Source organism: Euleptes europaea, chromosome 8 (genome assembly GCF_029931775.1).
Source record: "Euleptes europaea isolate rEulEur1 chromosome 8, rEulEur1.hap1, whole genome shotgun sequence".
Taxonomy (NCBI): domain Eukaryota; kingdom Metazoa; phylum Chordata; class Lepidosauria; order Squamata; family Sphaerodactylidae; genus Euleptes; species Euleptes europaea.
The window spans coordinates 10162566-10184321 of record NC_079319.1 but is presented as its reverse complement, the minus strand read 5'-3'; the positions used below and the strand labels follow the sequence as shown (position 1 = coordinate 10184321).

At 44.0% G+C, this 21756-nt stretch overlaps 1 protein-coding gene across 1 annotated transcript in view; it reads left to right on the top strand.

Moving 5' to 3' along the window:
- Nucleotides 1-21756, top strand: part of TG (thyroglobulin) — a 167260-nt gene that overhangs the window by 128833 nt on the left and 16671 nt on the right. The window contains exons 43-45 of the mRNA XM_056854657.1: nucleotides 7016-7180; nucleotides 10164-10331; nucleotides 16533-16714. Of these exons, the coding sequence (XP_056710635.1) occupies nucleotides 7016-7180; nucleotides 10164-10331; nucleotides 16533-16714 (515 nt within the window). The remainder of the gene's footprint in view (nucleotides 1-7015; nucleotides 7181-10163; nucleotides 10332-16532; nucleotides 16715-21756) is intronic.

The window sequence follows — 21756 nt, the reverse complement described above, 5'->3', positions numbered from 1 at the left end:
CAAAATGATCTTGGAGGTTTTTTTTGCCATCTTCTGGGCATGGAGTAGGGTTCACTGGAGGTGTGTGTGGGGGAGGTGTAAGGAAGGGCTGTGGTTCAGTGGCAGAGCATCCGCTTGGTGTGCAGCATGTCCCAGGTTCAATCCCTGGCATCTCCAGTTGAAAGGACCAGATAGTAGGTGATGTGAAAGACCGCTGCCTGAGACCCTGGAGAGCCACTGCCGGTCTGAGCAGACAATACTGACTTAGATGGACCAAAGGGTCTGATTCAGTATAAGGCAGCTTCATGTGTTCATGTGAGGTCGTTGTGAATTTCCTGCACTGTGCAGGGGGTTTCAGTAGATGATCCTGGTGGTCCCTTCCAACTCTACGATTATATGACCCCCCGATTTCTTTGGTCACTGTGGAGGAAAATATGCGTGTACTTGTTTCTTTTCCTCTTCAGAGCCAAAAGTAACCTTCAAGGGGGAATTTATAAGTGGAAACCTGGCAGAAGAAATGGTGAAGAGGCACTCCTTTCCCCATGCATGTGTGGGCCTCCCCTGGAGACTGCAGTCCGGACAGCGGCTTTTTGATAAAATAAGAATACAGCTGGCAAAAAAAAAAAAATTAAAATAATCCATGGCATGTGATTAACCTCACGTGCCGTTTGAGGCTTACTCAACCCCGGGGCATCAACAGTTGTGTTATTTTTATTTCCGGAAAGCGCCGACGTCTGTTCTCACTTGGCTGATCTTGAAGTCATCACAAGGAGGAAAAAAATATTGGCAGGAAATCGATGTGTGATGTCACTAGGGAAAAAAAAAAGCTACTCACGCTTGTTTGTTATTAATAAGCATTTCGCTACACATCCTTTGCGAATACAATCTGATTTCAAGGCAGAACACAAACTTTCTTGGGTACAAAGTTATTTTTAAAAAGCGCTCATTGTGGAAGTGATTGGGGGCAACTGCGGCATAGAGGTAGGGTATCTCTTTGGCATACAGAAAGTCCCAGGTTCAATCCTCGGCATCTCCAGTAAAAAGGACCAGGCAAGAAGGTGATGAGAAAGACCTCGGCCTGAGACCCTGGAGAGCTGCAGCTAGTCTGAGTAGATAATACTGATATAGTTGCCAACTTCCAGGTAATTTGAGGGAACTGTAACCTATGCTAAAATAGTATAGACTATGAGAAACAGTAACACGAGGCTCATATGTTTTTTCTTTGATATTAAACTTACACGGAAAGGTGTAATAATGCCACGATAAGCAATGAATTGTGTTAATCCTATATTTAAATTTAGCAGCAAACCCCTAGGGAAAAACAATGTAAACTGTAACTTGAGCGTGTGACTTCACACGTTCGCAGTAGAACCAAAATATAGCCACGCAGGGCTTAAAGCATGTAATAATTTTTACAGGCAGCCACGTAGGGCTTTAGGATATTTATATTAACTTCCAGGTACTAGCTGGAGCCGATAGAGATCCGTTCCCCTGGAGAAAATGGCCACTTTGGCAATTGGACTCTATGGCGCTGAAGTCCCTCCCCTCCTCAAACCCTGCCCTAAGGCTCCGCCCCAAAACCACCCCAAATCCGCTCCAAACCACTGCTCTTAACCACTACACAATGCTGGCTCTAAACTTCAGTAAGCTATACATAACAGTATAAACCACAGTCCTTAATCGTTTATCCAAGTAAGTTTGAGAACCATTTTGTACTGTGCTGGAGGTTGGCAACCCCAGCTTTTGGCTGCTTTGGACTGACGCTTAAATGGCCGCTCCACCATCTCCTTCCGTGATATTTTCCACCAGGCCTGACTTTTCCACTGACTTTAATGCTCCAGAATCTTGCATAGCTCTGATTTGTTTCCAGATTCCTCGCATAGTTTTCTCGTGAAGAAGCCAGTTCAAGGGCACATTTTTGTCATCAATGGCCAAGTGGGAGTTTTTTACATCTGGCAGTCGGACAGGACTGACTCAGTGTCTGGACAATCATCTAATTATATCCGTAAAGCAATTACAGCCATAATCCAAAAAATATACTGTCCGTATATTGGCTGCCATTTAGGGAAGCGCAGACTTCGATGAATCCCCAGAAGGGGACTTGGAAACCAGCCCATTGTGCTTGCGTGGTGGTCAGTACTCCAAATGGAAGCGAAAAGGAAGTGGGATCATTGTATTTCCAATTAGGTCAGACTCGGCTCAGCCTTTGTTCCACTGAACACCATCCTTAGGTTTACAACTGCTGCACAAAATATGTGTAGTGGTTAAGAATGGTGGTTTGGAGCGGTGGACTCTGATCTGGAGAACCGGGTTTGATTCCCCGCTCCTCCATACGAGTGGCAGATGCTAATCTGGTGAACTGGGTTGGTTTCCTCACTCCTACACATGAAGCCTGCTGGGTGACCTTGGGCTAGTCACAGCTCTCTTAGAGCTGTCTCAGCCGCACCTACCTCCCAGGGTGTCTGTTGTGGGGAGGGGAAGGGAAGGTGATTGTCAGCCGGTTTGATTCTTCCTTAAGTGGGAGAGAAGGTCGGCATATAAAATCCAACTCTTCTTATTGTTGTTCTTATTAATTAACCAGGGTCCACACTTTGAAATAATTACCATGTTGTGTTACATGCCATCAAGTCGCTTATGGTGACTCTATAAATTAATGACCTCCAAAACATCCTGTCACTAACAGCCTTGGCTCAGGTCTTTCAAACTGAAGGCCGTGAGTCAATCCATCTCACGTTGGATCTTCCTTTTTTCCTACTACCTGCAACTTTTCCTCACGTTACTGGCATTTCCAGTGAGTCTTGTTTTCTCATCAATACAATAGATAACTAATTATTACAGAGAACAGAGTTACTATAGCCAGCGTGGCATAGTGGTTAAGAGTGGCGGACTCTAATCTGGAGAATTGGGTTTGATTCCCCGCTCCTCCACATGAGCGGCAGACTCTAATCTGGTGAACTGGGTTGGTTTCCCCACTCCTACACATGAAGCCAGCTGGGTGACCTTGGGCTAGTCACAGTTCTCTCTGAACTCTCTCAGCCCCACCTATATCAAATGGTGCCTGTTGTGGGAAGGTGAAGGAAAGTCGATTGTAAGCTAGTTTGATTTTCTCCGTCACATTTGGACAGAGGCTCATTTCATCCATTTATTTTAACTGGTGCAACCAGGATTTGCCTTGTAGACATTCAAATCCTAATTTGCCTTGAAGAATGCTTGTTCAAGTGCCTTTGTGGGTTACCTTGCCTTCCCTGCAGTGGCCTGGCCAGTATCCCAGCACATGCTTTGTGGCGAGGATGAAATCAAGGAATAAGCCAGCATGTCCACCTTTGTATCTCACACAAGACCATGGTTAGGATATATTGTGGTTAATAAACTGACTGTGTGTGTGTGTTAAGTGCCATCAAGTCATTTCCGACTCATGGCGACCCTATGAATCAATCTGATGTTTGATATAATTTAATTGCTTATCTTATCACATAATGTTTATTCTTGTATTTACTATTGAATGTTTTAATGCTATCCAAGTAATGATATGTTTCCCATTATATGTTTACTATGTTATCTCTAAAAGAGTCCTTGGCATGAGTCCTTCTATTTCATTTGTAGAAATCTCCGTTCCTTTTGTCTTTTAGCCTTTGTTCTTATTAATATTATGCAATAAAAATATAATTAACAAGGATTTTATGTGATGGGGAAAAAAAGCAAGAATAGGCAGCTCAGTTGAAAAAAGAGACATGTGTGCTCCTCTCATTCATGACAATGTGCATTGTTTCTCCCATTGATCTCCTTGCTAGGGAGAAAAATAAATTAAGGAGCTGTGTCACAAGCCCTGTTCACAAGTTACAATGAACGCATGTACAGTCCGTGTACAGAGTACACTTAATTTTTCTTTGAGTAATTATAAGGTGCTGAGTAACTGTCATGCTACATTCAACATGGGATTTGAACTCCATGATCAGAGGAGCATGCCTGTTATACTAGGTGTTGTGGAACACAGGCAGTTGCCTTCTTTTGGGTGCTGCTGCAGTTGCCTTCTTTTGGGGGCTTCCTAGAGGCACCTGGTTGGCCACTGTGTGAACAGACTGCTGGACTTGATGGGCCTTGGTCTCATCCAGCAGGGCTTTTCTTACGTTCTTATATTCTTAACTCCACATTCATCCAGGTACTAGTTCCCGGTTTCATCTCTAAAGTGAACCTGTACTGGCTCATTCATACAGACAGGTGAATGTGTGTGCATTTGCCAGGATGGTAGTGTAGAAACTATAGAACACGTGATATTTGATTGCAGGATTTACAATCAAATTCGGCAAGAACTGATACTACCCATTTTGGCTGGTCTTCCAACTTGCCAAAGATCCATACAAATAAAGATAATACTTTCAGACAGGAATAGTGAGACAACCCATAAAGTTGCCAAGTATGCAAGACTAAGTATTAAGCTCAGAAGTACTTGGCCTCTGATAAAGGAAATGGAATGTGTAACTCAATTGGTACTATTAATGTAAATATTTAATTTTATTGTCAACATTTTATTCCAACTGATGTTTTTACATACAGACATTGTAATATTTTTATACCTTTTAATAAAATCTTAACTCTTTTGGATATCTTATGAACAGATATATTGCCAGATTTTACTTTTTTTAATTAATATTAATTTTTTGAATGTTTGCTTTGCTGGTCAATGACCGTAATAAATAAATTGAGTTGAATACAGACAGGTGTACGCAGTTCCATGCAGGTTGAAGATGCATTCCCTGTAAAGTGTGAAAAGGGCTACTGATGTTTGGTATATTGGAAGACAGGCAGAGCAAGGGTGTCTACCTTAGAAGGAAACTATTTGAGGAATAAGCCAGAGACTTTTTGGCATTTCACATCGATTGCGTTAAGATATAGTTATGTAAAAATAGCCTTTCTTTTCCCTTTCTTTTGGGGCCGAACTGCAGAAAATGTGGCTTTGCTATGAATCTTGGACAGTTCTGCAAGCTAAGCATCGTAATGGCATAAGCAATGCAACAGATAATTTTCAGGCAAAGTCAGTGGGTCACGTTGCCGGCCATATTATTTGCTTTTCTGGTAATCGAGCTTGCTTTTTTTAAAAAAAAAAAAAGCTTCAACAATTTTGCATGTTAAACCAGTGTTCTGAAGTTAGGATGAGTCATTTGCAAACCTGTTTTTTCCCTATTCTAGCTCAGATGCTATCTGGTTATCCTCTATTGTCTTCATGTAATGTTAAAAAGTCTCTTGCGGTTAGATAGCAGCACCAGGCTGACTGAGCAGGCACTCTGATGCCACTCCTTCCAGAGAAACTCTTTGCAAAACAGAGGTCCTAGACACAGGAAAGGAAGGTGTGAAGTGTGTCTCTGAAGGCGAGCTGTCATGGGGATTCAGAAACCATGAGATTGGGAGCCCGCAAGCACATCAGGGTTTAGAAAAGGCGTCAGATTATGAGCCCGAGGAAAGCAAAGTCATTCCAAGAGCTGAATCATTAAGTCCTTAGTTCCATTATGCGGAGTTCATCTCCATGGAAAATATGAGTACAGTGTGATGTCACCACCGTCTCGCTGGTTTTTATTCTGAAAAGCAATGGGTGCTCCTTCTTCATTTTTTGGTTTATTTTCACATTTCTAACCCGCCCTCTCCGGCCACAGCTGGCTCAGGGTGGGCAACAACATCTAAAACCATACAATCCCAAGATGGGACATATTTCCACCTGTGGTGGACGTGTGGGAAGACCAAGAAATTTTGGATACAAATTCATCAAGAAATCCAGAAAATTTTGGGACTTAAATTTCCATTAAACCCAGAGACTATGTTGTTGGGAAACCTACCAGACAATCTGGATGTAAATCATGCAGAATTATTCGGATACTTAACGACGGTGGCAAGATTGGTATTTGCAGCTTTCTGGAAACAGGATGAAATTCTAGATTTGGATAAATGGCGCCAAAAGATGGATGAATTTGCGGTGATGGCAAGATTGACCAGTTTGATTAAAGATAAGATGATTCAAGAATTTCAAAAGAAATGGAAATGTTATTTTGATTATGCCAAATGGAAAGGGTAGATGGTTAGATATTAAGATCAGTGCTTAGATTTTTTTTGTTTTTTATTTTATTTTATAATTTGTTACAATGTATAGAAGGAATTTTTTTATACAAAGTGTGGAATTTAAATTCAAGTTATGAGATTAGAGATGTAAGATGAAATAGACTCCCCGAAGGAGTATAAACTGTGTGAATGATTGTGTATGTATTTGTTTGTTTGTTAATTTTGAAAAACTTAATAAAACATTTGGAAAAAAACCAAACATCTAAAACCATACAATCGTTCGTAAAGACAACAATCAATATAAAAACGATGGCATAAAATCATTAAAAATTGAACAATCAGAAACAGAGATGGCACCCCAATTCTCAGCGTGCTGGCTGAGAATTGCAGGCAGCCACCCCTCCAGATCCATACCAGTATAACATTATGGGAGGGGGAAAAGTAGGATTGCCAACCTCCAGGTACTAGCTGGAGATCTCCTGCTATTACAACTGATCTCCAGCTGATAGAGATCAGTTCCCCTGGAGAAAATGGCTGCTTTGGCAATTGGACTCTATGGCATTGAAGTCCCTTCCCTCCTCAAACCCCACCCTCCTCAGGCTCTGCCCCCAAAACCTCCCGCCAATTGCCAAGAGGGACCTGACAACCCTAGGGAAAAGGTAGGGAGGTCAGTAAAGATGGTACCCATGGCTGTCCTCAATTGTAGGCCTATTGATTACCTAGAATTAGACTCAAAACACATGGGCAGAAGGGTGGGATTTTTTTTTTAATAAAACAAAATAAAAATGATTCAGTGTTGGGCATAATACTTAGCGTTTTGGTGTTCCCCATCACTTGTTTCCAATGGTGTACATTATTGCTTGATTTTTATTTCTTTTCAGAATTTTAATATCTTTGTTTTTTAAAAGAAAAATACCATGCATCAGGGAAGCACATGGATCCACAGCCATCTTGATCGGACATCTGCTTTCTCTTTTTCTTTTTTCAGGGAGGTTCTGCTTTCTCTCCAGCATCAGTAATCAGCAAGGAAAAAGCACGGGAGCAAGCTGCCAATCTGGCCGCCGAATTTGGCTGCCCTTCAGTCAACAGCGAAGAAAGCGTCTCCTGCCTCCGCCAGCTGCCTGCCAAAGCACTCAACGATGCGCAAACCAGGGTGGGCACATTTCTTGTTAAGATCACATAATTCAAATGGGTAAGCATGTGGAAGAGGTGCCGTGGCTCAGCGGTAGAGCATCTACTTGGCAGGCAGAAGGTCCCAAGCTCAATCCCTGGCATTAATAGTAGGTGATGTGAAACACCTCAACCTGAGACCCTGGAGAGCCGCTGCCAGCCTCAATAGACAATACTGACCTTGATGGATCAAGGGTCTAATTCAGTAGAAGGTGGCTTCATGCATGCATAACATGCATGACGGGTGCGTGGGATTTAGTTAGTTGGAAAACATTGACTGTGCACTGGTGTTAAATGTGCCCATATATGGAGTTTTAATCTTTAAGGTGAACATTAAAGCATAAGAGTCCTGCTGGATCTGACCAGTGATCCATCTAGAAGAAGAAGAGTTGGTTTTTATACCCCGCTTTTCTCTACCTCTAAGGAGTCTCAAAGAGGCTTACAATCGCCTTCCCTTCCTCTCCCCCACAACAGATGCCTTGCGAGGTAGGGGGGGCTGAGAGAGTTCAGAGAGAACTGTGACTGGCCCAAGGTCACCCAGCAGGCTTCATGTGGAGGAGTGGGTAATCAAACCCAGTTCTCCAGATTAGAGTCCGACGCTCTTAATCACTACACCACGTTGGATCTCTAGTCCATGTGGACTAGACTGGCCAACAAGGCATAGAGGCCAACGTCTTCCCCTAACGTTGCCTCCTAGTTCTAGTGTTCAGAGGTTTACTGCCTTTGAATGAGGAGGTTCCCTTTAGTCACTATGGCTTGTAGCCACTGATGGACCTATCCTCTGTTAATCTAGTTTCCTCTTAAAACCAATGGATGGGATGATGTCACTCTGCTCTACATAACCAAATACTTTTGGCTAAGCTATGACTTCAATCCTGGAGACCAAGCCCTATGAGGAAAGGCTGAGGGAGTTGGGAATGTTTAGTCTGGAGAAGATTGAGGGGGAGCATGATTGCTCTCTTTAAGTATTTGAAGGGCTGTCACTTAGAGGAGGGCAGGGAGCTGTTCCTGTCGGCAGCAGAGGATAGGACTCACAATAATGGGTTTAAATTGCGGGCAGAAAGGTACCGGCTGGATATTAGTAAAAATCTTTTTACTGTAAGAGTTGTTTGACAGTGGAATCAGCTCCCTAGGGAGGTGGTGAGCTCCCCCTCACTGGCAGTATTTAAGCAGAGGCTGGACAATCACTTGTCAGGGATGCTCTAGGCTGATCCTACATTGAGCAGGGGGTTGGACTAGATGGCCTCTATAGCTCCTTCCAACTCTATGATTCACTGAGATCAAAATACACCGAGGGGAGGGGAGGGGGAGCTTTAGGAAGCCATGTGTGGAAGAGTTAACCAACAGGCATATATTTTCCCAGGCACTGCTTTAAAAAGTAGGACAGCTTTCAACCCTTTTTTTAATGGAAAATTCTATATTGCCACATGTATTGCCTCCTCCCAAGCCCTGAAACTGAATAACATCCATGACATACGATGGGAATTTGCTTGTTCATTCAATTTACAAATTTGGTAAATTTGAAATAACATCTTCTGTTTAAAATACTTTTAAAATACACTTCTTCAATGAATCTGAGTTTTCATAAAAGTTTTATCTTTACAGTTTCTGGAGGGTGGATCAGCTAGATTCGAGTCCAGTAGCTCCTTAGAGACCAACAAGATTTTTTGGGTATAAGTTTCAAGTGTCAAATGTATCTGATGAAGGGAGTGTTGACGCTTGAAAGCTTATACCCTGAAAATCTTGTTGCTCTCTAAGGTGCTACTGGACTTGAATCTAGCTCTTCTACTACAGACCAACATGGCTACCAGCGTATTGAGAGCCAGTGTGGTGTAGTGGTTAAGAACGGCGGGATGTGAGCAGTGGGGTCCCTGTTGGGACCGGTGCTTTTCAACCTGTTCATCAGTGACCTGGAGTTGGGGTTAAACAGTAAAGTAGCCAAGTTTGCAGATGACACCAAATTATTTAGGGTGGTTAAAACAAAATCGGACTGTGAAGAGCTCCAGAAGGATCTCTGCATACTGGAAGAATGGGCATTAAAATGGCAAATGAGATTCAATGTGAGCAAGTGTAAAGTGATGCATATTGGGGCAAAGAATCCCAACTTCACATATACACTGATGGGATCTGTGCTGGCAGCGACAGACCAAGAAAGGGATCTTGGGGTGGTAGTGGATAGCTCAATGAAGATGTCAACCCAGTGTGCAGCTGCTGTAAAAAAGGCAAATTCCATGCTGGCCATAATACTAGAACGCGAGGTCATCTGTTGAAGCTGGAGGGTGACAGATTCAAAACACATAAAAGGAAGTATTTTTTTCACACAACACATAGTTAAATTGTGGAACTCCCTGCCCCAAATGTGGTGATGGCTGCCAACTTGGAAGGCTTTAAGAGGGGAGTGGATGTATTCATGGAGGAGAGGGGTATTGATGGCTATTAGTTAAAATGGATACTAGTCACACTGCATACCTATCTCTCTAGTATCAGAGGAGCATGCCTATTATATTAGGTGCTGTGGAACACGGGCAGGATGCTGCTGCTGCAGTCATCTTGTTTGTGGGCTTCCTAGAGGCACCTGGTTGGCCACTGTGTGAACAGACTGCTGGACTTGATGGGCCTTTGTGTGATCCATCAGGGCCTTTCTTATGTTCTTAACGGTGGTTTGCAGTGGTGGACTCTGATCTGGAGAGCCAGGTTTGATTCCCTACTCCTCCACATGAGTGGCATAGGCTAATCTGGTGAACCGGGTTGGTTTCCCCACTCCTACACATGAAGCCAGCTGGGTGACCTTGGGCTAGTCACAGCTCTTAGAGCTCTCTCAGCCCTACCTACCTCACAGGGTGTCTGTTGTAGGGAGGGGAAGGGAAGATGATTGTAAGCCAGTTTGAGTCTTCCTTAAGTGGTAATGTCAGCATATAAAAATCAACTCTTCTTCTTCCAACCTCAACTATCTGTTTCCCTTGTAGCGACTTGCTGTAAGCGGGCCCTTTAACTACTGGAGCCCAGTGGTCGATGACTTCTACCTTCAAGAACCTCTAACATCAGCCTTGCAACGCTCTCAAGCCATAAAGTTGGATCTGCTCATTGGAAGCTCTCAACAAGATGGGCTGATCAGCCGAGCAAAGGCAATTAAGGTACTTGTGATTGAAAAGCACAGTTATAGAATCATAGAGTTGGGACCACCAGGGTCATCTAGTCCAACCCCTTGCACAATGCAGGAAATTCACAACTACCTCCCTCCACACCCAAAGTGACCCCTACTCCACTCCCAGAAGATGGCCAAGATACCCTCCTTCTCATCATCTGCCTAAGGTCATAGAATCTGCACTGCTGACAGATGGCCATTTAGCCTCTGCTTAAAAACCTCCAGGGAAGGAGAGTTTACCACCTCCTGAGGAAGCCTGTTCCACTGAGGAACCGCTCTAACTGTTAGAAAGTTCTTCATAATGTCTAGACTGAAACTCTTTTGATTTAATTTCAACCCTTTGGTTCTGGTCCAACCTTCTGGAGCCACGGAAAACAACTCAGCACCATCCTCTATATGACAGCCCTTCATGTACTTGAAGGTGGTTATCATATCACCTGTCAGTCTTCTCCTCTTCAGGCTAACTATACGTTGGTCAACCACATGTTCTTTTCCCGTTATTCTCTGACCCTCTCCTGCGCTTCACATTACAGGTTGCTGCTTGCGGCAAACCACATGAGTAAGATGGACTAAATATTACAGAAGGGGAAAGAACAACACCAAACTTCCATGAATAGCAGCCATCTCAACAAAGAGCATCATGGGTAGTTCTGTTCTTGTGCGTGTAAAGTGCCATCAAGTCGATGCCGACTTAATGGTGACCCCTTATGGAGTTTTCAAGGCAAGAGACTAACCGAGGTGGTTTGCCATTGCTTTCCTCTGCATAGCAACCCTGGTATTCCTTGGTCGTTTCCTATCCAAGTACGAACTAGGGCTGGGTCTGCTTAGCTTCCAAGATCTGACGAGATCAGGCTAGCCTGGGCCATCCAGGTCAGGGTAAATATTACAGGATGGGGAAGAACAACACCAAACTTCCATTAGTAGCAGCCATCTCAACAAAGAGCATCATGGGTAGTTCTGCCCTTACAGTTAGAATAAAGCCATGTCCAGTAGCAACTTATTTCTGTACTTGTGTTCCTGGATTTGGGGAGGTGCTCTGGCCCAATGGAAGAGTCTCTGCTTGGCATGCATAAAGTCCCAGATTCAATTCCTGGTGTCTCCAGTTAACAAGGACCAGGCAGTAGGTGATGTGAAAGACACTGGAGAGATGCTGCCAGTCTGAGTAGACAATACTGTCCTTGATGGACTGATGGTCTGATTCAGTATAAGGCAGCTTCATGTGCGTGTTCATAGTTTTCATTTTTGGCAGTCAACCTCTGGCTCTCAGAATGCTGTCTTATGCACAGCTAGATTTGAGTCCAGTCATACCTTCTAAGAGCCCCATGGCAGAGAGTGGTAAGCTGTAGTACTGCAGTCAAAGCTCTGCTCACGACCTGAGTTCGATCCCGAAGGAAGTCAGTTTCAGGTAGCCGGCTCAAGGTTGACTCGGCCTTCCATTCTTCCGAGGTCGGTAAAATGAGTACTGAGCTTTTGTAATAATTGTTATGCCATTAAAGGCCTATGATGATGATGAGTACTGAGCTTGCTGGGGGTAAAGCGTAGATGACTGGGGAAGGCAATGGCAAACCACCCTGTAAAAACATAGTCTGCCTAGTAAACGTCGGGATGTGACGTCCCCCCATGGGTCAGTAATGACCCAGTGCTTGCACAGGAGACTACTTTTACCTTTTGCCTCTCCCTTCAGCTTCTCTCTTCTCTGTCACTGCCCCCCCCCAGCATGGTGTAGTGGTTAAGAACAGTGGTTTGGAATGGTGGACTCTGACCTGGAGAACCAGGTTTGATTCCCCACTCCTCCACATGAGCAGCAGACACTAATCTGGTGAACTGGGTTGGTTTCCCCACTCCTACACATGAAGCCAGCTGGGTGACCTTGGCCTAGTCATAGTTCTTTTAGAGCTCTCTCAGCCCCACCTATTTCACAGGGTGTCTGTTGTGGGGAGGGGAAGGGAAGGTGATTGTAAGCCAGTTTTATTCTTCCTTAAGTGGTAGAGAAAGTTGACATATAAAAACCAACTCTTCTTCTTCATCTCCTCCTCCTCCTCTTAGACCTGCCTTTTCTGCTCTAGAAAGGCCACCAGGTTATCATTACAGCCATGTTTTTAATTTATAGTTTGAGTCTCAACCCTTACATATATATACATACATACATACATACATACATACATACATACATATACGGAGAGAGAGAGAGAGAGAGAGAGAGAGAGAGAGAAGGAAGTAAATTTAATGGGATCCATTCTGAGCCTGTGATTCCAGATTTGCCTTTTGAAACATCGACAGCATCGCTTTGTGGTTTCAGCCACACTTTGACCGAGAGCGGAGCCATGCTTTTCCAATTGAGATAACGAGAATGAATCGTCTGCAAATGTGCAAACATCAGAAGCCAGACAGTTCTGGACGTCCCCACAAAGCACACCACTACTGCTTTTATTCCTGGGCCTTTTCATCTCCGCATCCTGGTTTGATAAGACTCGGTATTCATTCCCAGCCTTCTCTGTTAGGTGTTCCACATACTGACCTGCTGTTAATTATCACCCACTTTATGACTGTCTGCTTCTGCAGCAGCGGGCATGAAGAGTGTCTCTCACTAGTGTCAAGGGCAAACCACTTCTTGAACATCTTCTAGCCTCTCCCGTCTTCCACTGACCTGCGAACAAGAGAGATCGCAAATTACTCCGGCACAGGGAGTTCATTTCTACTGTGGTTTTGAGATTGTAAGCTATGTTATTACAGGATTTGGGTGTCCCAGTTCATTTCCTCCCCACCTGTTTCCAGAAATTGCTGCTTTCCCCACATGATCTTGTGCCTCTCGCTTATTTTCTCTGGGTGAAGGTGAATATTGGTCTGACAGCCAAAGTGTGAGGGGCATCCTCTTGGCTTGGCAGTCCAAATTATGGCGATGTGTGTTAGAGAATCAAATACTGGTTCAAATGTCGTTCAGACTTGTCTTTTTCCACCGTACTTCAGGCTGCCTGAAAGAAACTAAGCACTGCACATATGTGTATCAGTTGACTTGTTACCTTATTTAAAAAAAAAAGATCAAAAGAGCAAAACATCTGGGATTATCTGTTTGTGGGATTGAGAGACAGTGTTTCATAGTGGTGGGAGTGTCAGGCTAGGACCTGGGAGAACTGGGTTTGAATCCTCGCTCTAACATGGAAGCCCATTTACAGTAAGTCACTCCTGCTCCCACGCCCCATTCCTGCCTTTGCTGCAGTCAGTGGCGGAGGGAAAATGTGGGGGCCAGACCGCTGTTCCTCGGTGTAATAATGTCAATTCCAGCTGTGTAACTGGAAGTGATGTCACTGCATCATGGGACACTCTAGGATTCACCCAAAACCATAGAGTTTTGAGCAGATCTTAAAGCATCTTGAATCACAATGATGTCACAGGAGGCTGTTTGGGTGAGTCACCCTCCCAGTCTCTTGGGGGTTGCCAGCTTCAAATGTAAGGCAATCTCTCCCCCTCCCTTGACAAGCAGTTTGCCAAGAGAATGGGCAGCATCCCTTTCAAAAGGCTGTGAGCATCTTCACCCTTGATCACTTCTCTCCCGATATTGTCATAGGGAGCGGAAGGATTCATTTAATGAGTCCCTTGCTTTGGTTTAACACCAGCCTATATGATTCAATCCCTTTCGTTTTCCATCTCTTTTGTAATTCCTATGGATTTTGTAAAAGCCATCACTGTTATTCCATGTGTAGATTCCACCCCCCTCTCCCAATTTGGCGTCCTGTACTGAGTTGTGGAAATATATTCAAGTTCTTCTGATGCAAACCAGATGCAACACATGTAAAAGAACTCATACAGTGTAAGGAATGCCACTTCGGGGTGCCAGGTCCCTCTTCACCACTGGCGGAAGGTTTTTGGAGCAGAGCCTGAGAAGGGTAGGGTTTGTAGAGGAGAGGGACCTCAATGCCATAGAGTCCAATGGCTTGGAGAGAGTGGACAGGGAGAGGTTTTTCTCCCTCTCCCATAATACTAGAACACGGGGTCATCTGCCAAAGCTGGAGGGTGAGAGATTCAAAACAGATAAAAGGAAGTATTTTTTCACACAACGCATAGTTAAATTGTGGAACTCCCTGCCCCAGGATGTGGTGATGGCTGCCAGCTTGGAGGGCTTTAACAGGGGAGTGGACATATTCATGGAGGAGAGGGGTATTCATGGCTGTTAGTTAGAATGGATACTAGTCATGCTGCATACCTATTCTCTCTAGTATCAGAGGAGCATGCCTATTATTTTGGGTGCGGTGGAACACAGGCAGGATGCTGCTGCTGCCCTCGTCTTGTTTGTGGCTTCCTAGAGGCACCTGGTTGGCCACTGTGTGAACAGACTGCTGGACTTGATGGGCCTTGGTCTGATCCAGCAGGGCCTTTCTTATGTTCTTATGGATCAGACCAAGGCCCATCAAGTCCAGCAGTCGGTTCACACAGTGGCCAACCAGGGGCCTCTAGGAAGCCACACAGTATTGTTGATACTGTTCCGCTTTGGCGGGGTCTTTAGTTCTTTTTGGTACTGTGTAGCTTATGGGGGTTATGTATGGTGGCATGTGCTGAATGCCTTTGTACTATCTGTTTGTTTCCCCACTTGTTTTTGTTTACCTGCAGCAGGCAGAATTTATGCCTACTTATACACTTGTTTTCTCATTTAAAATTGGCATGCCTTGAATGCCTTTTTAATATATTTGTTTTTCTATCGGCAGTTGGTCGTCATGTATTAATGGTTTTTGCAATTATTACTTCTTTGCATTGTGATTATTGTGTTTAGATTCTGAGCCCACGTGCTGTTAGTTAGGTTCAGCCGTTAACCTGCAGGTACTAGCTGGAGATCTCCTGCTATTACAACTGATCTCCAGCCGATAGAGATCAGTTCGCCTGGAGAAAATGGCTGCTTTGGCAATTGGAGTCTATGGCATTGAAGTCCCTCCCCTCCCCAAACTCCACCTTCCTCAGGCTCCACCCCAAAAAATCTCCCTCCGATGGCGAAGAGGGACCTGGCAACCCTACATCCACACAACCACTTGAGGTGGCACCAGGTGGGGCCTGGAGATCTTCTGGAATTACAGGGGATCTCCAGACTATAGAGATCAGTTCCCGTGGAGAGAAAGGCTGCTTTGGGGGGTGGACTCTTTGGCATTATGCCCTGCTGTTTTTCCTCCCCCCCTCCCTTCCCCAAACCCTCCCCAGGCTCCTCCCCCAAATCTCCAGGTATTTTTCAACCTGGAGTGGTCAACCTTCTGTGGGAGCCAGGATTTGACTCTCTCTCTCTATCCCAATGCCCAGGTCTGCTAATGTGTAATCTTCTGTGTAATCTTCTGTTTTGAGTCTCTGGACCTCATGATGGAGCTAGCCTGGTGCTGAATAGAAGCATGGTGAACTGCAGGAATCCCCAATGCAGTGCCCATGGGCACCATGACACCAGCTGACCCCTTTCCTGGTGCCCACCAAGTGTTGTTAGAAAGTAGGCATGGCCAAGTGGGGCTTCTTCCCAGTGACGCTTCTGATTGGCCTTTGGAGGTTTGATCGGCATAAAACTATGATTGACGGCAAGCTGCAGCCACCATTTTGTGGCTGGCTCCTCCTTCTGTAGCAGCCATTTTTTAGCTAGCTCCTCTTTCTGCGGCAGCCAAATTGTGGCAGCCATTTTGTGGCTGCTCTAGGTTTGCCACCTCTGGGTTGGGAAATACCTGGAGATTTTGGGGGCGGAACCTGAGGAGGGCGGGGTTTGGAGAAGAGGGACTTCAATGCCATAGAGTCCAATGGCCAAAGCAGCCATTTTCTCCAGGCAAACTGATCTCTATCGGCCGGAGATCTGTTGTAATAGCAGGAGATCTCCAGCCACCACCGGGAGGTTGGCAACCCTAGGCTGCACCCACAATCTTGTATGGGAATTCCAAAAGTGCCCGCAGGCTCAAAAAGGTTTCTGACCCCTGGTGTACTGCATCTCAATACCAGTTGCAATATATTGGCATCAGTTTTCTTTGAAATACGCTTTAGTGAATGTTCTGGGCATCAGTAGAGAAATGCAAAAAATTCAATGTGATTATTTCCCCCTACCATTCAGCCCTCCGGCACTTTGTCCAATGCACATTTAGAATTCGCAAAACCTAGAAAGATAGCGGGGTGGTCTTTTGAGTTTGTGCTCTGGGTTTCTTTCTTCTAAATATTCGTTTTTCTCCTCCCCTCCAAATAGCGATTTGAAGAAAGCCAAGGCCGTGCTGACAGCAAAACAGCCTTCTACCAAGCTCTCCAGAATTCCTTGGGTGGAGAGGACGCCAATCTCATGGTTCAGGATGCGGCCTCCTGGTTTTATTCTCTCCAGCACTCATCTGACGATTATGCCTCATTCTCCAGGGCTTTGGAAAATGCCACTCGGTAAGAAATTCTTCTGTGCTATTCCGGATGGCTAATGCACACATTTTATTTAAAAAAAAGGGATAGAAAGGAATGGAAAAATAGGAAGACAACCCCCCCCCCCTTCTAATAAGCAATTATTATTTTATCCCTGGCCTTTGTGGTTGGGATATTTTCCTTTATTAGTGATCGGGGAGGGGACACAAACATGCATGCAGACAGGAATCACAGCAGTTTTTAATCCCCATGGAATTCTTCTTTTCCTTCTGCCTTCACAATAGGGTTGCCAGGTCCCTCTGAGCCACTAGCGGGAGGTTTTGGGGGCGGAGCCTGAGGAGGGCGGGGTTTGGGGAGGGGAGGGACTTCAATGCCATAGAGTCCAATTGCCAAAGCAGCCATGTTCTCCAGGTGAACTGGTCTCCGTCGGCTGGAGATCAGCTGTAATAGCAGGAGATCTCCAGCTAGTACCTGGAGGCTGGCAACCCTACTTCTTTTCTGTAGAATCATTGAACGCACCTGGGATCGTTTCTAACTGTACTTAAGTATATTGCTTACAATGTGTTATTTGACCGAGAACAAGAAAGAATCCTTGTCAGGTCCAGACCTCACATGTTACTGTGTATGAAAATATATTCGATTATGTAAGTATTGGATCACATATGTCAGATTTATATATGTATATAATTAGGTAACTGATGGTAGTTACTGTTATTAATTATATGTTTTGTCAACAGCTAAATGGTCTGAAAAAAAATTTTTTTATAAGATTTTTATTTATATAGTTGGAGGGGTACAGGAAAAAAAAGGAAGGGGTAAAGCGTTAAACTTATAAAAACAATTCAACATTATAAAATAAACTCAGTTGTAAATAATAAAAAATTATTGGTCATTTGTGATATATTATAAAACATTTTCTGCGTTAAAAATAATTGCAAAATATCGTTCAGTTATTCTACTTGTGTCATATTAATGTTCTATTATGTAAAAATCCGGAATTTACTTAACAGTTAGTTAAAACATAGAAGATAAAACTTAGCCTATTATAAAAGGTTAAGCCAGCGTACTTCGTTCAATTAGTTGCTTCATTCTATACTTATATGAATGGTCTGAAAATTTTAATCAGACCTTAAAATCATAACTAAGCGCTCTGAGAAATTGTCCAGACGCTGGAACTTAATTATTCTTCTGGGGTAGCTGAAGAAGATTTGAAACAGGCAAAGTTACCGGCATCCTGTTCTACCCTACCCTACTGTTTTTATGGACAATTTTCATAATCCATGAAGCAATCATCACATACAAGTGGAAACAAGATATTTCCATCTGTTGACCTTATTTGTTTATTTTGCATTGTATCATTTCGGATTTTGTGCCTTGTTGCATTATGAAGTAATAGTGCAGGACAACAAATTATACATACAATACTTAATTTTGTAAATAAGCCTTATTGGTTTTGTTGTAATTTTAGCCTACAACTGTAATCTTTGACTAGTACCTGGAGGCTGGCAACCCTATTCACAGGATTGTTGGGGGGACAAATTGAGGGAGGAAAATCTGTATGCTATTTAATTCCTTGGAGGAAGGGTGGTTGGGAATAAAATGTAGATAAACATTAGAAGACAGGTAGCTTTCACAATTACCAGGACAGAAAGGACAAATGACAGAGCTGCTATTTCAGGCGGCATCCCCGTATTTATGGTAAAATCCAGTTACTCCCTGAAAATGTCCTGTTTAAAGAAAGGAAATATTTTTTTAAACTACTTGGATAAATATGTCACAACTTTAGACTGTTTTTTAATTATGTCCTATGATCTTTTTGCCAAATTCTGATGGGGATATAAATGTCGAGAAGGAGTGAATTTGCCACTCCCGCACACTGTGTCTTGAGGTTTAAGAGTATTTCTTTAATTTTCATTGGCTGCTCCTGTATTTTTGTGCAGGTTTAAATTTGGCCAGTTTTATATGGGCCTATAATAAGAAGCCCCATTGAATCCACACTCCAGGAGGTCAGCTCCTATGCTTCCTTTGCCCTGACATGCCTCTTCAGCAAACAAAGAGGCTGAGATGCAGCCAGGCCTTGCCCTGTACTTTAGAAGCACCACACCTGTGCATAGCTAGGGTTGCCAACCTCCAGGTGGCGGCTGGAGTTCTCCTGCTATTACAACTGATCTCCAGCCAATAGAGATCAGTTCCCCTGGAGAAAATGGCCGCTTTGGTAATTGGACTCTATGGTAATTGGATTCTATGGCATTGAAGTCCCTCCCTTCTCCAAACCCCACCCTTCTCAGGCTTCGCCCCCAAAATATCCAATTGCCCAAGAGGCCATTTTCTCCAGGGGAAATGATCCCTGTCGCCTGGAGATCAGTTAGGGTTGCCCACCTCCAGGTACTGATGCAAATAAAACAGTAGTAGGCAAAATTGAATGAGACAATAGGCAATGGATAGCAGGCAGCAAAACAGCGAAGGCTGTAACTATATTACAAAGAAATAAATGTACAAATGAAGCTAAGCAACAGGGGTTACAAAGCAAGGAAATAACAATGTCAAGAAAAAAATCAGCTGGAGTTGCTGATAATAAGTGCAAAAAAGTTCATGTAAGACATAGAGTCATATTTTAGTCAATATCAATGTGTCTTCAGGCAACGGAGATACATCTTTTTGCACTTATTATCAGCAACTCCAGCTGATTTTTTTCTTGACATTGTTATTTCCTTGCTTTGTAACCCTTGTTGCTTAGCTTCATTTGTACATTTATTTCTTTGTAATATAGTTACAGCCTTCGCTGTTTTGCTGCCTGCTATCCATTGCTTATTGTCTCATTCAATTTTGCCTACTACTGTTTTATTTGCATCATTACTATTTACAGTAGAGTGAGTTATTGGCATAACCTCCAGGTACTAGCTGGAGATCTCCTGCTATTACAACGGATCTCCAGCCGACAGAGATCAATTCGCCTGGAGAAAATGGCCGCTTTGGCAATTGGATTCTATGGCATTGGAGTCCCTCCCCTCCCCAAAACCCGCCCTCCTCAGGCTCTGCCCCAAAACTCTCCCGCTGGAGGCGAAGAGGGACCTGGCAACCCTAAGATCAGTTGTAATAGTGGGAGATCTCCAGCCACCACCTGGAGGTTGGTGACGTAGTGAGAAGCGATTTGACGGCACTTAATGCACACCTATTTAAAATAAATATTGCTGCTTCTCCTTTTAAAAGTAAGTTATCTGCCCCTCTCGCTTATTTAATATTTCTCCCACTATGCCGGCCGCTCAGAACTTCAGCTCTCCTGGCTATGACTTCAAACCTCCCTTTCAGCCTCTGTCATCTCAAATCATACGTTCATTCCTCATTAACAGTCCCTCCCTGCTTGATTTCAAGGATAACAGCCGACAGCGGGAGCAGCTTTAGAAGCGGGTGCCGCCGACTATATTTGCCAAACATCGTGGGGTATCGAGTCAGCCTGTGGTTTTTGAGGTCTCGGCTAAATAAGACTTTTCAGAGCCTAAAATAAACTCTCAGGAATTTTTGGGGAAGGGCCTGTGTTATAACTGGAAGAGGAGAAAAATGTCAGTGATGACAGTGCACAGTTTTCCCCATTTTACCAAAGAGAAAGCGAGGAGGGCCCGGACTGATCATAGACCTCCCCGTGAGCATGGCTGAATTTGAACTTCACGATTCAAGGGGCTACATGTTATGTGTCACTTCATATTCCCATGAATAGGGTTGCCAACCTCTAGGTACTAGCTGGAGATCTCCTGCTATTACCACTGATCTCCAGCCGATAGAGATCAGTTTGCCTGGAGAAAATGGCTGTTTTGGCAATCGGACTCTATGGCATTGAAGTCCCTCCCCAAACCCCGCCCTCCTCAGGCTCCGCCCAAAAAAAACCTCCCACCGGAGGAGAAGAGGGACCTGGCAACCCTACCCATTAACCCAATGCCATTTTTTAAAGAATGTTTGGCTTTCCTCGACAAGGGCCAGGGCTTTTTCGGTCCTGGCCTTGGCCTGGTGGAATAGTCTTCTCAGTGACATCAGGGTCCTGTGTAGGGTTGCCAGCTCCAAGTTGGGAAATACCTGGAGATTTTGGGGGGCAGAGCCTGAGGAGGGTGGGGTTTGGAGAGGAGAGGGACTTCAATGGCATAGAGCCCAATTGCCAAAGCGGGTGAACTGATCTCTGTCAGCTGGAGATCAGTTGTAATAGCAGGTGATCTCCAGCCACCTCCTGTAGGTTGGTACAAGAATATGCTGAGATATCTACTGTACTATAGATCTTTATGAAAATTGAATATAGCAAGACCATGTATCTATATGAGGAACTTATTAATCTTAATTGAAGTGAACACATACACTTATGGTGAAATATGCGGGACTGAAAAAGACTCCGAAACGATCGTATCCCAGCATTCCATCTTGTTCTTCAGTAATATGAACATCCATTGAATATCTACCTGCATTTAGGATACGAAAAATATATGCCTAGATTGCTGTATATGCTTATGGTAATTTACCGGTATGTACATAGCACTTCACTGATGTGATTTGTCACTTCTGTATATAGCACCTTGCTGTTATTGTGTGTTTGGTTTTCCAATACAAACTGTTTTTGCAGATATCTCAGCATATTCTTGTACTAATTTCCTAACCTATGGTAACAGTAGAGAGATGTTTGTTTTTGTTGGTTACCTCCTGTAGGTTGGCAACCCTAGGCCTGTGGGATATGGTTGCCAACCATCAAGTACTAGCATCGCTTAAAGCATCACTTTCTCCTGTGGCTGCACATTAGATCTGTACTGGTGGGTGAAGCATCTTTCAGAGATGCTTGCCCACCATCTTCCATATTCTCCTTAAGCAACACTAATAATTTCCCCCAGAACTCAGATTGCAAATCAGTGTTCTGCTGTCTGTCATACTGGCTAAGGGGAGACATGATAGAAGTCTATAAAATTATACATGGTGTGGAGAGAATGGACAGGGAGAAGCTTTTTCCCCTTTCTCATAATACCAGAACACGGGGTCATCTGCTAAAGCTGGAGGGCAAGAGATTCAAAGCAGGTAAAAGGAAGCATTTCTTC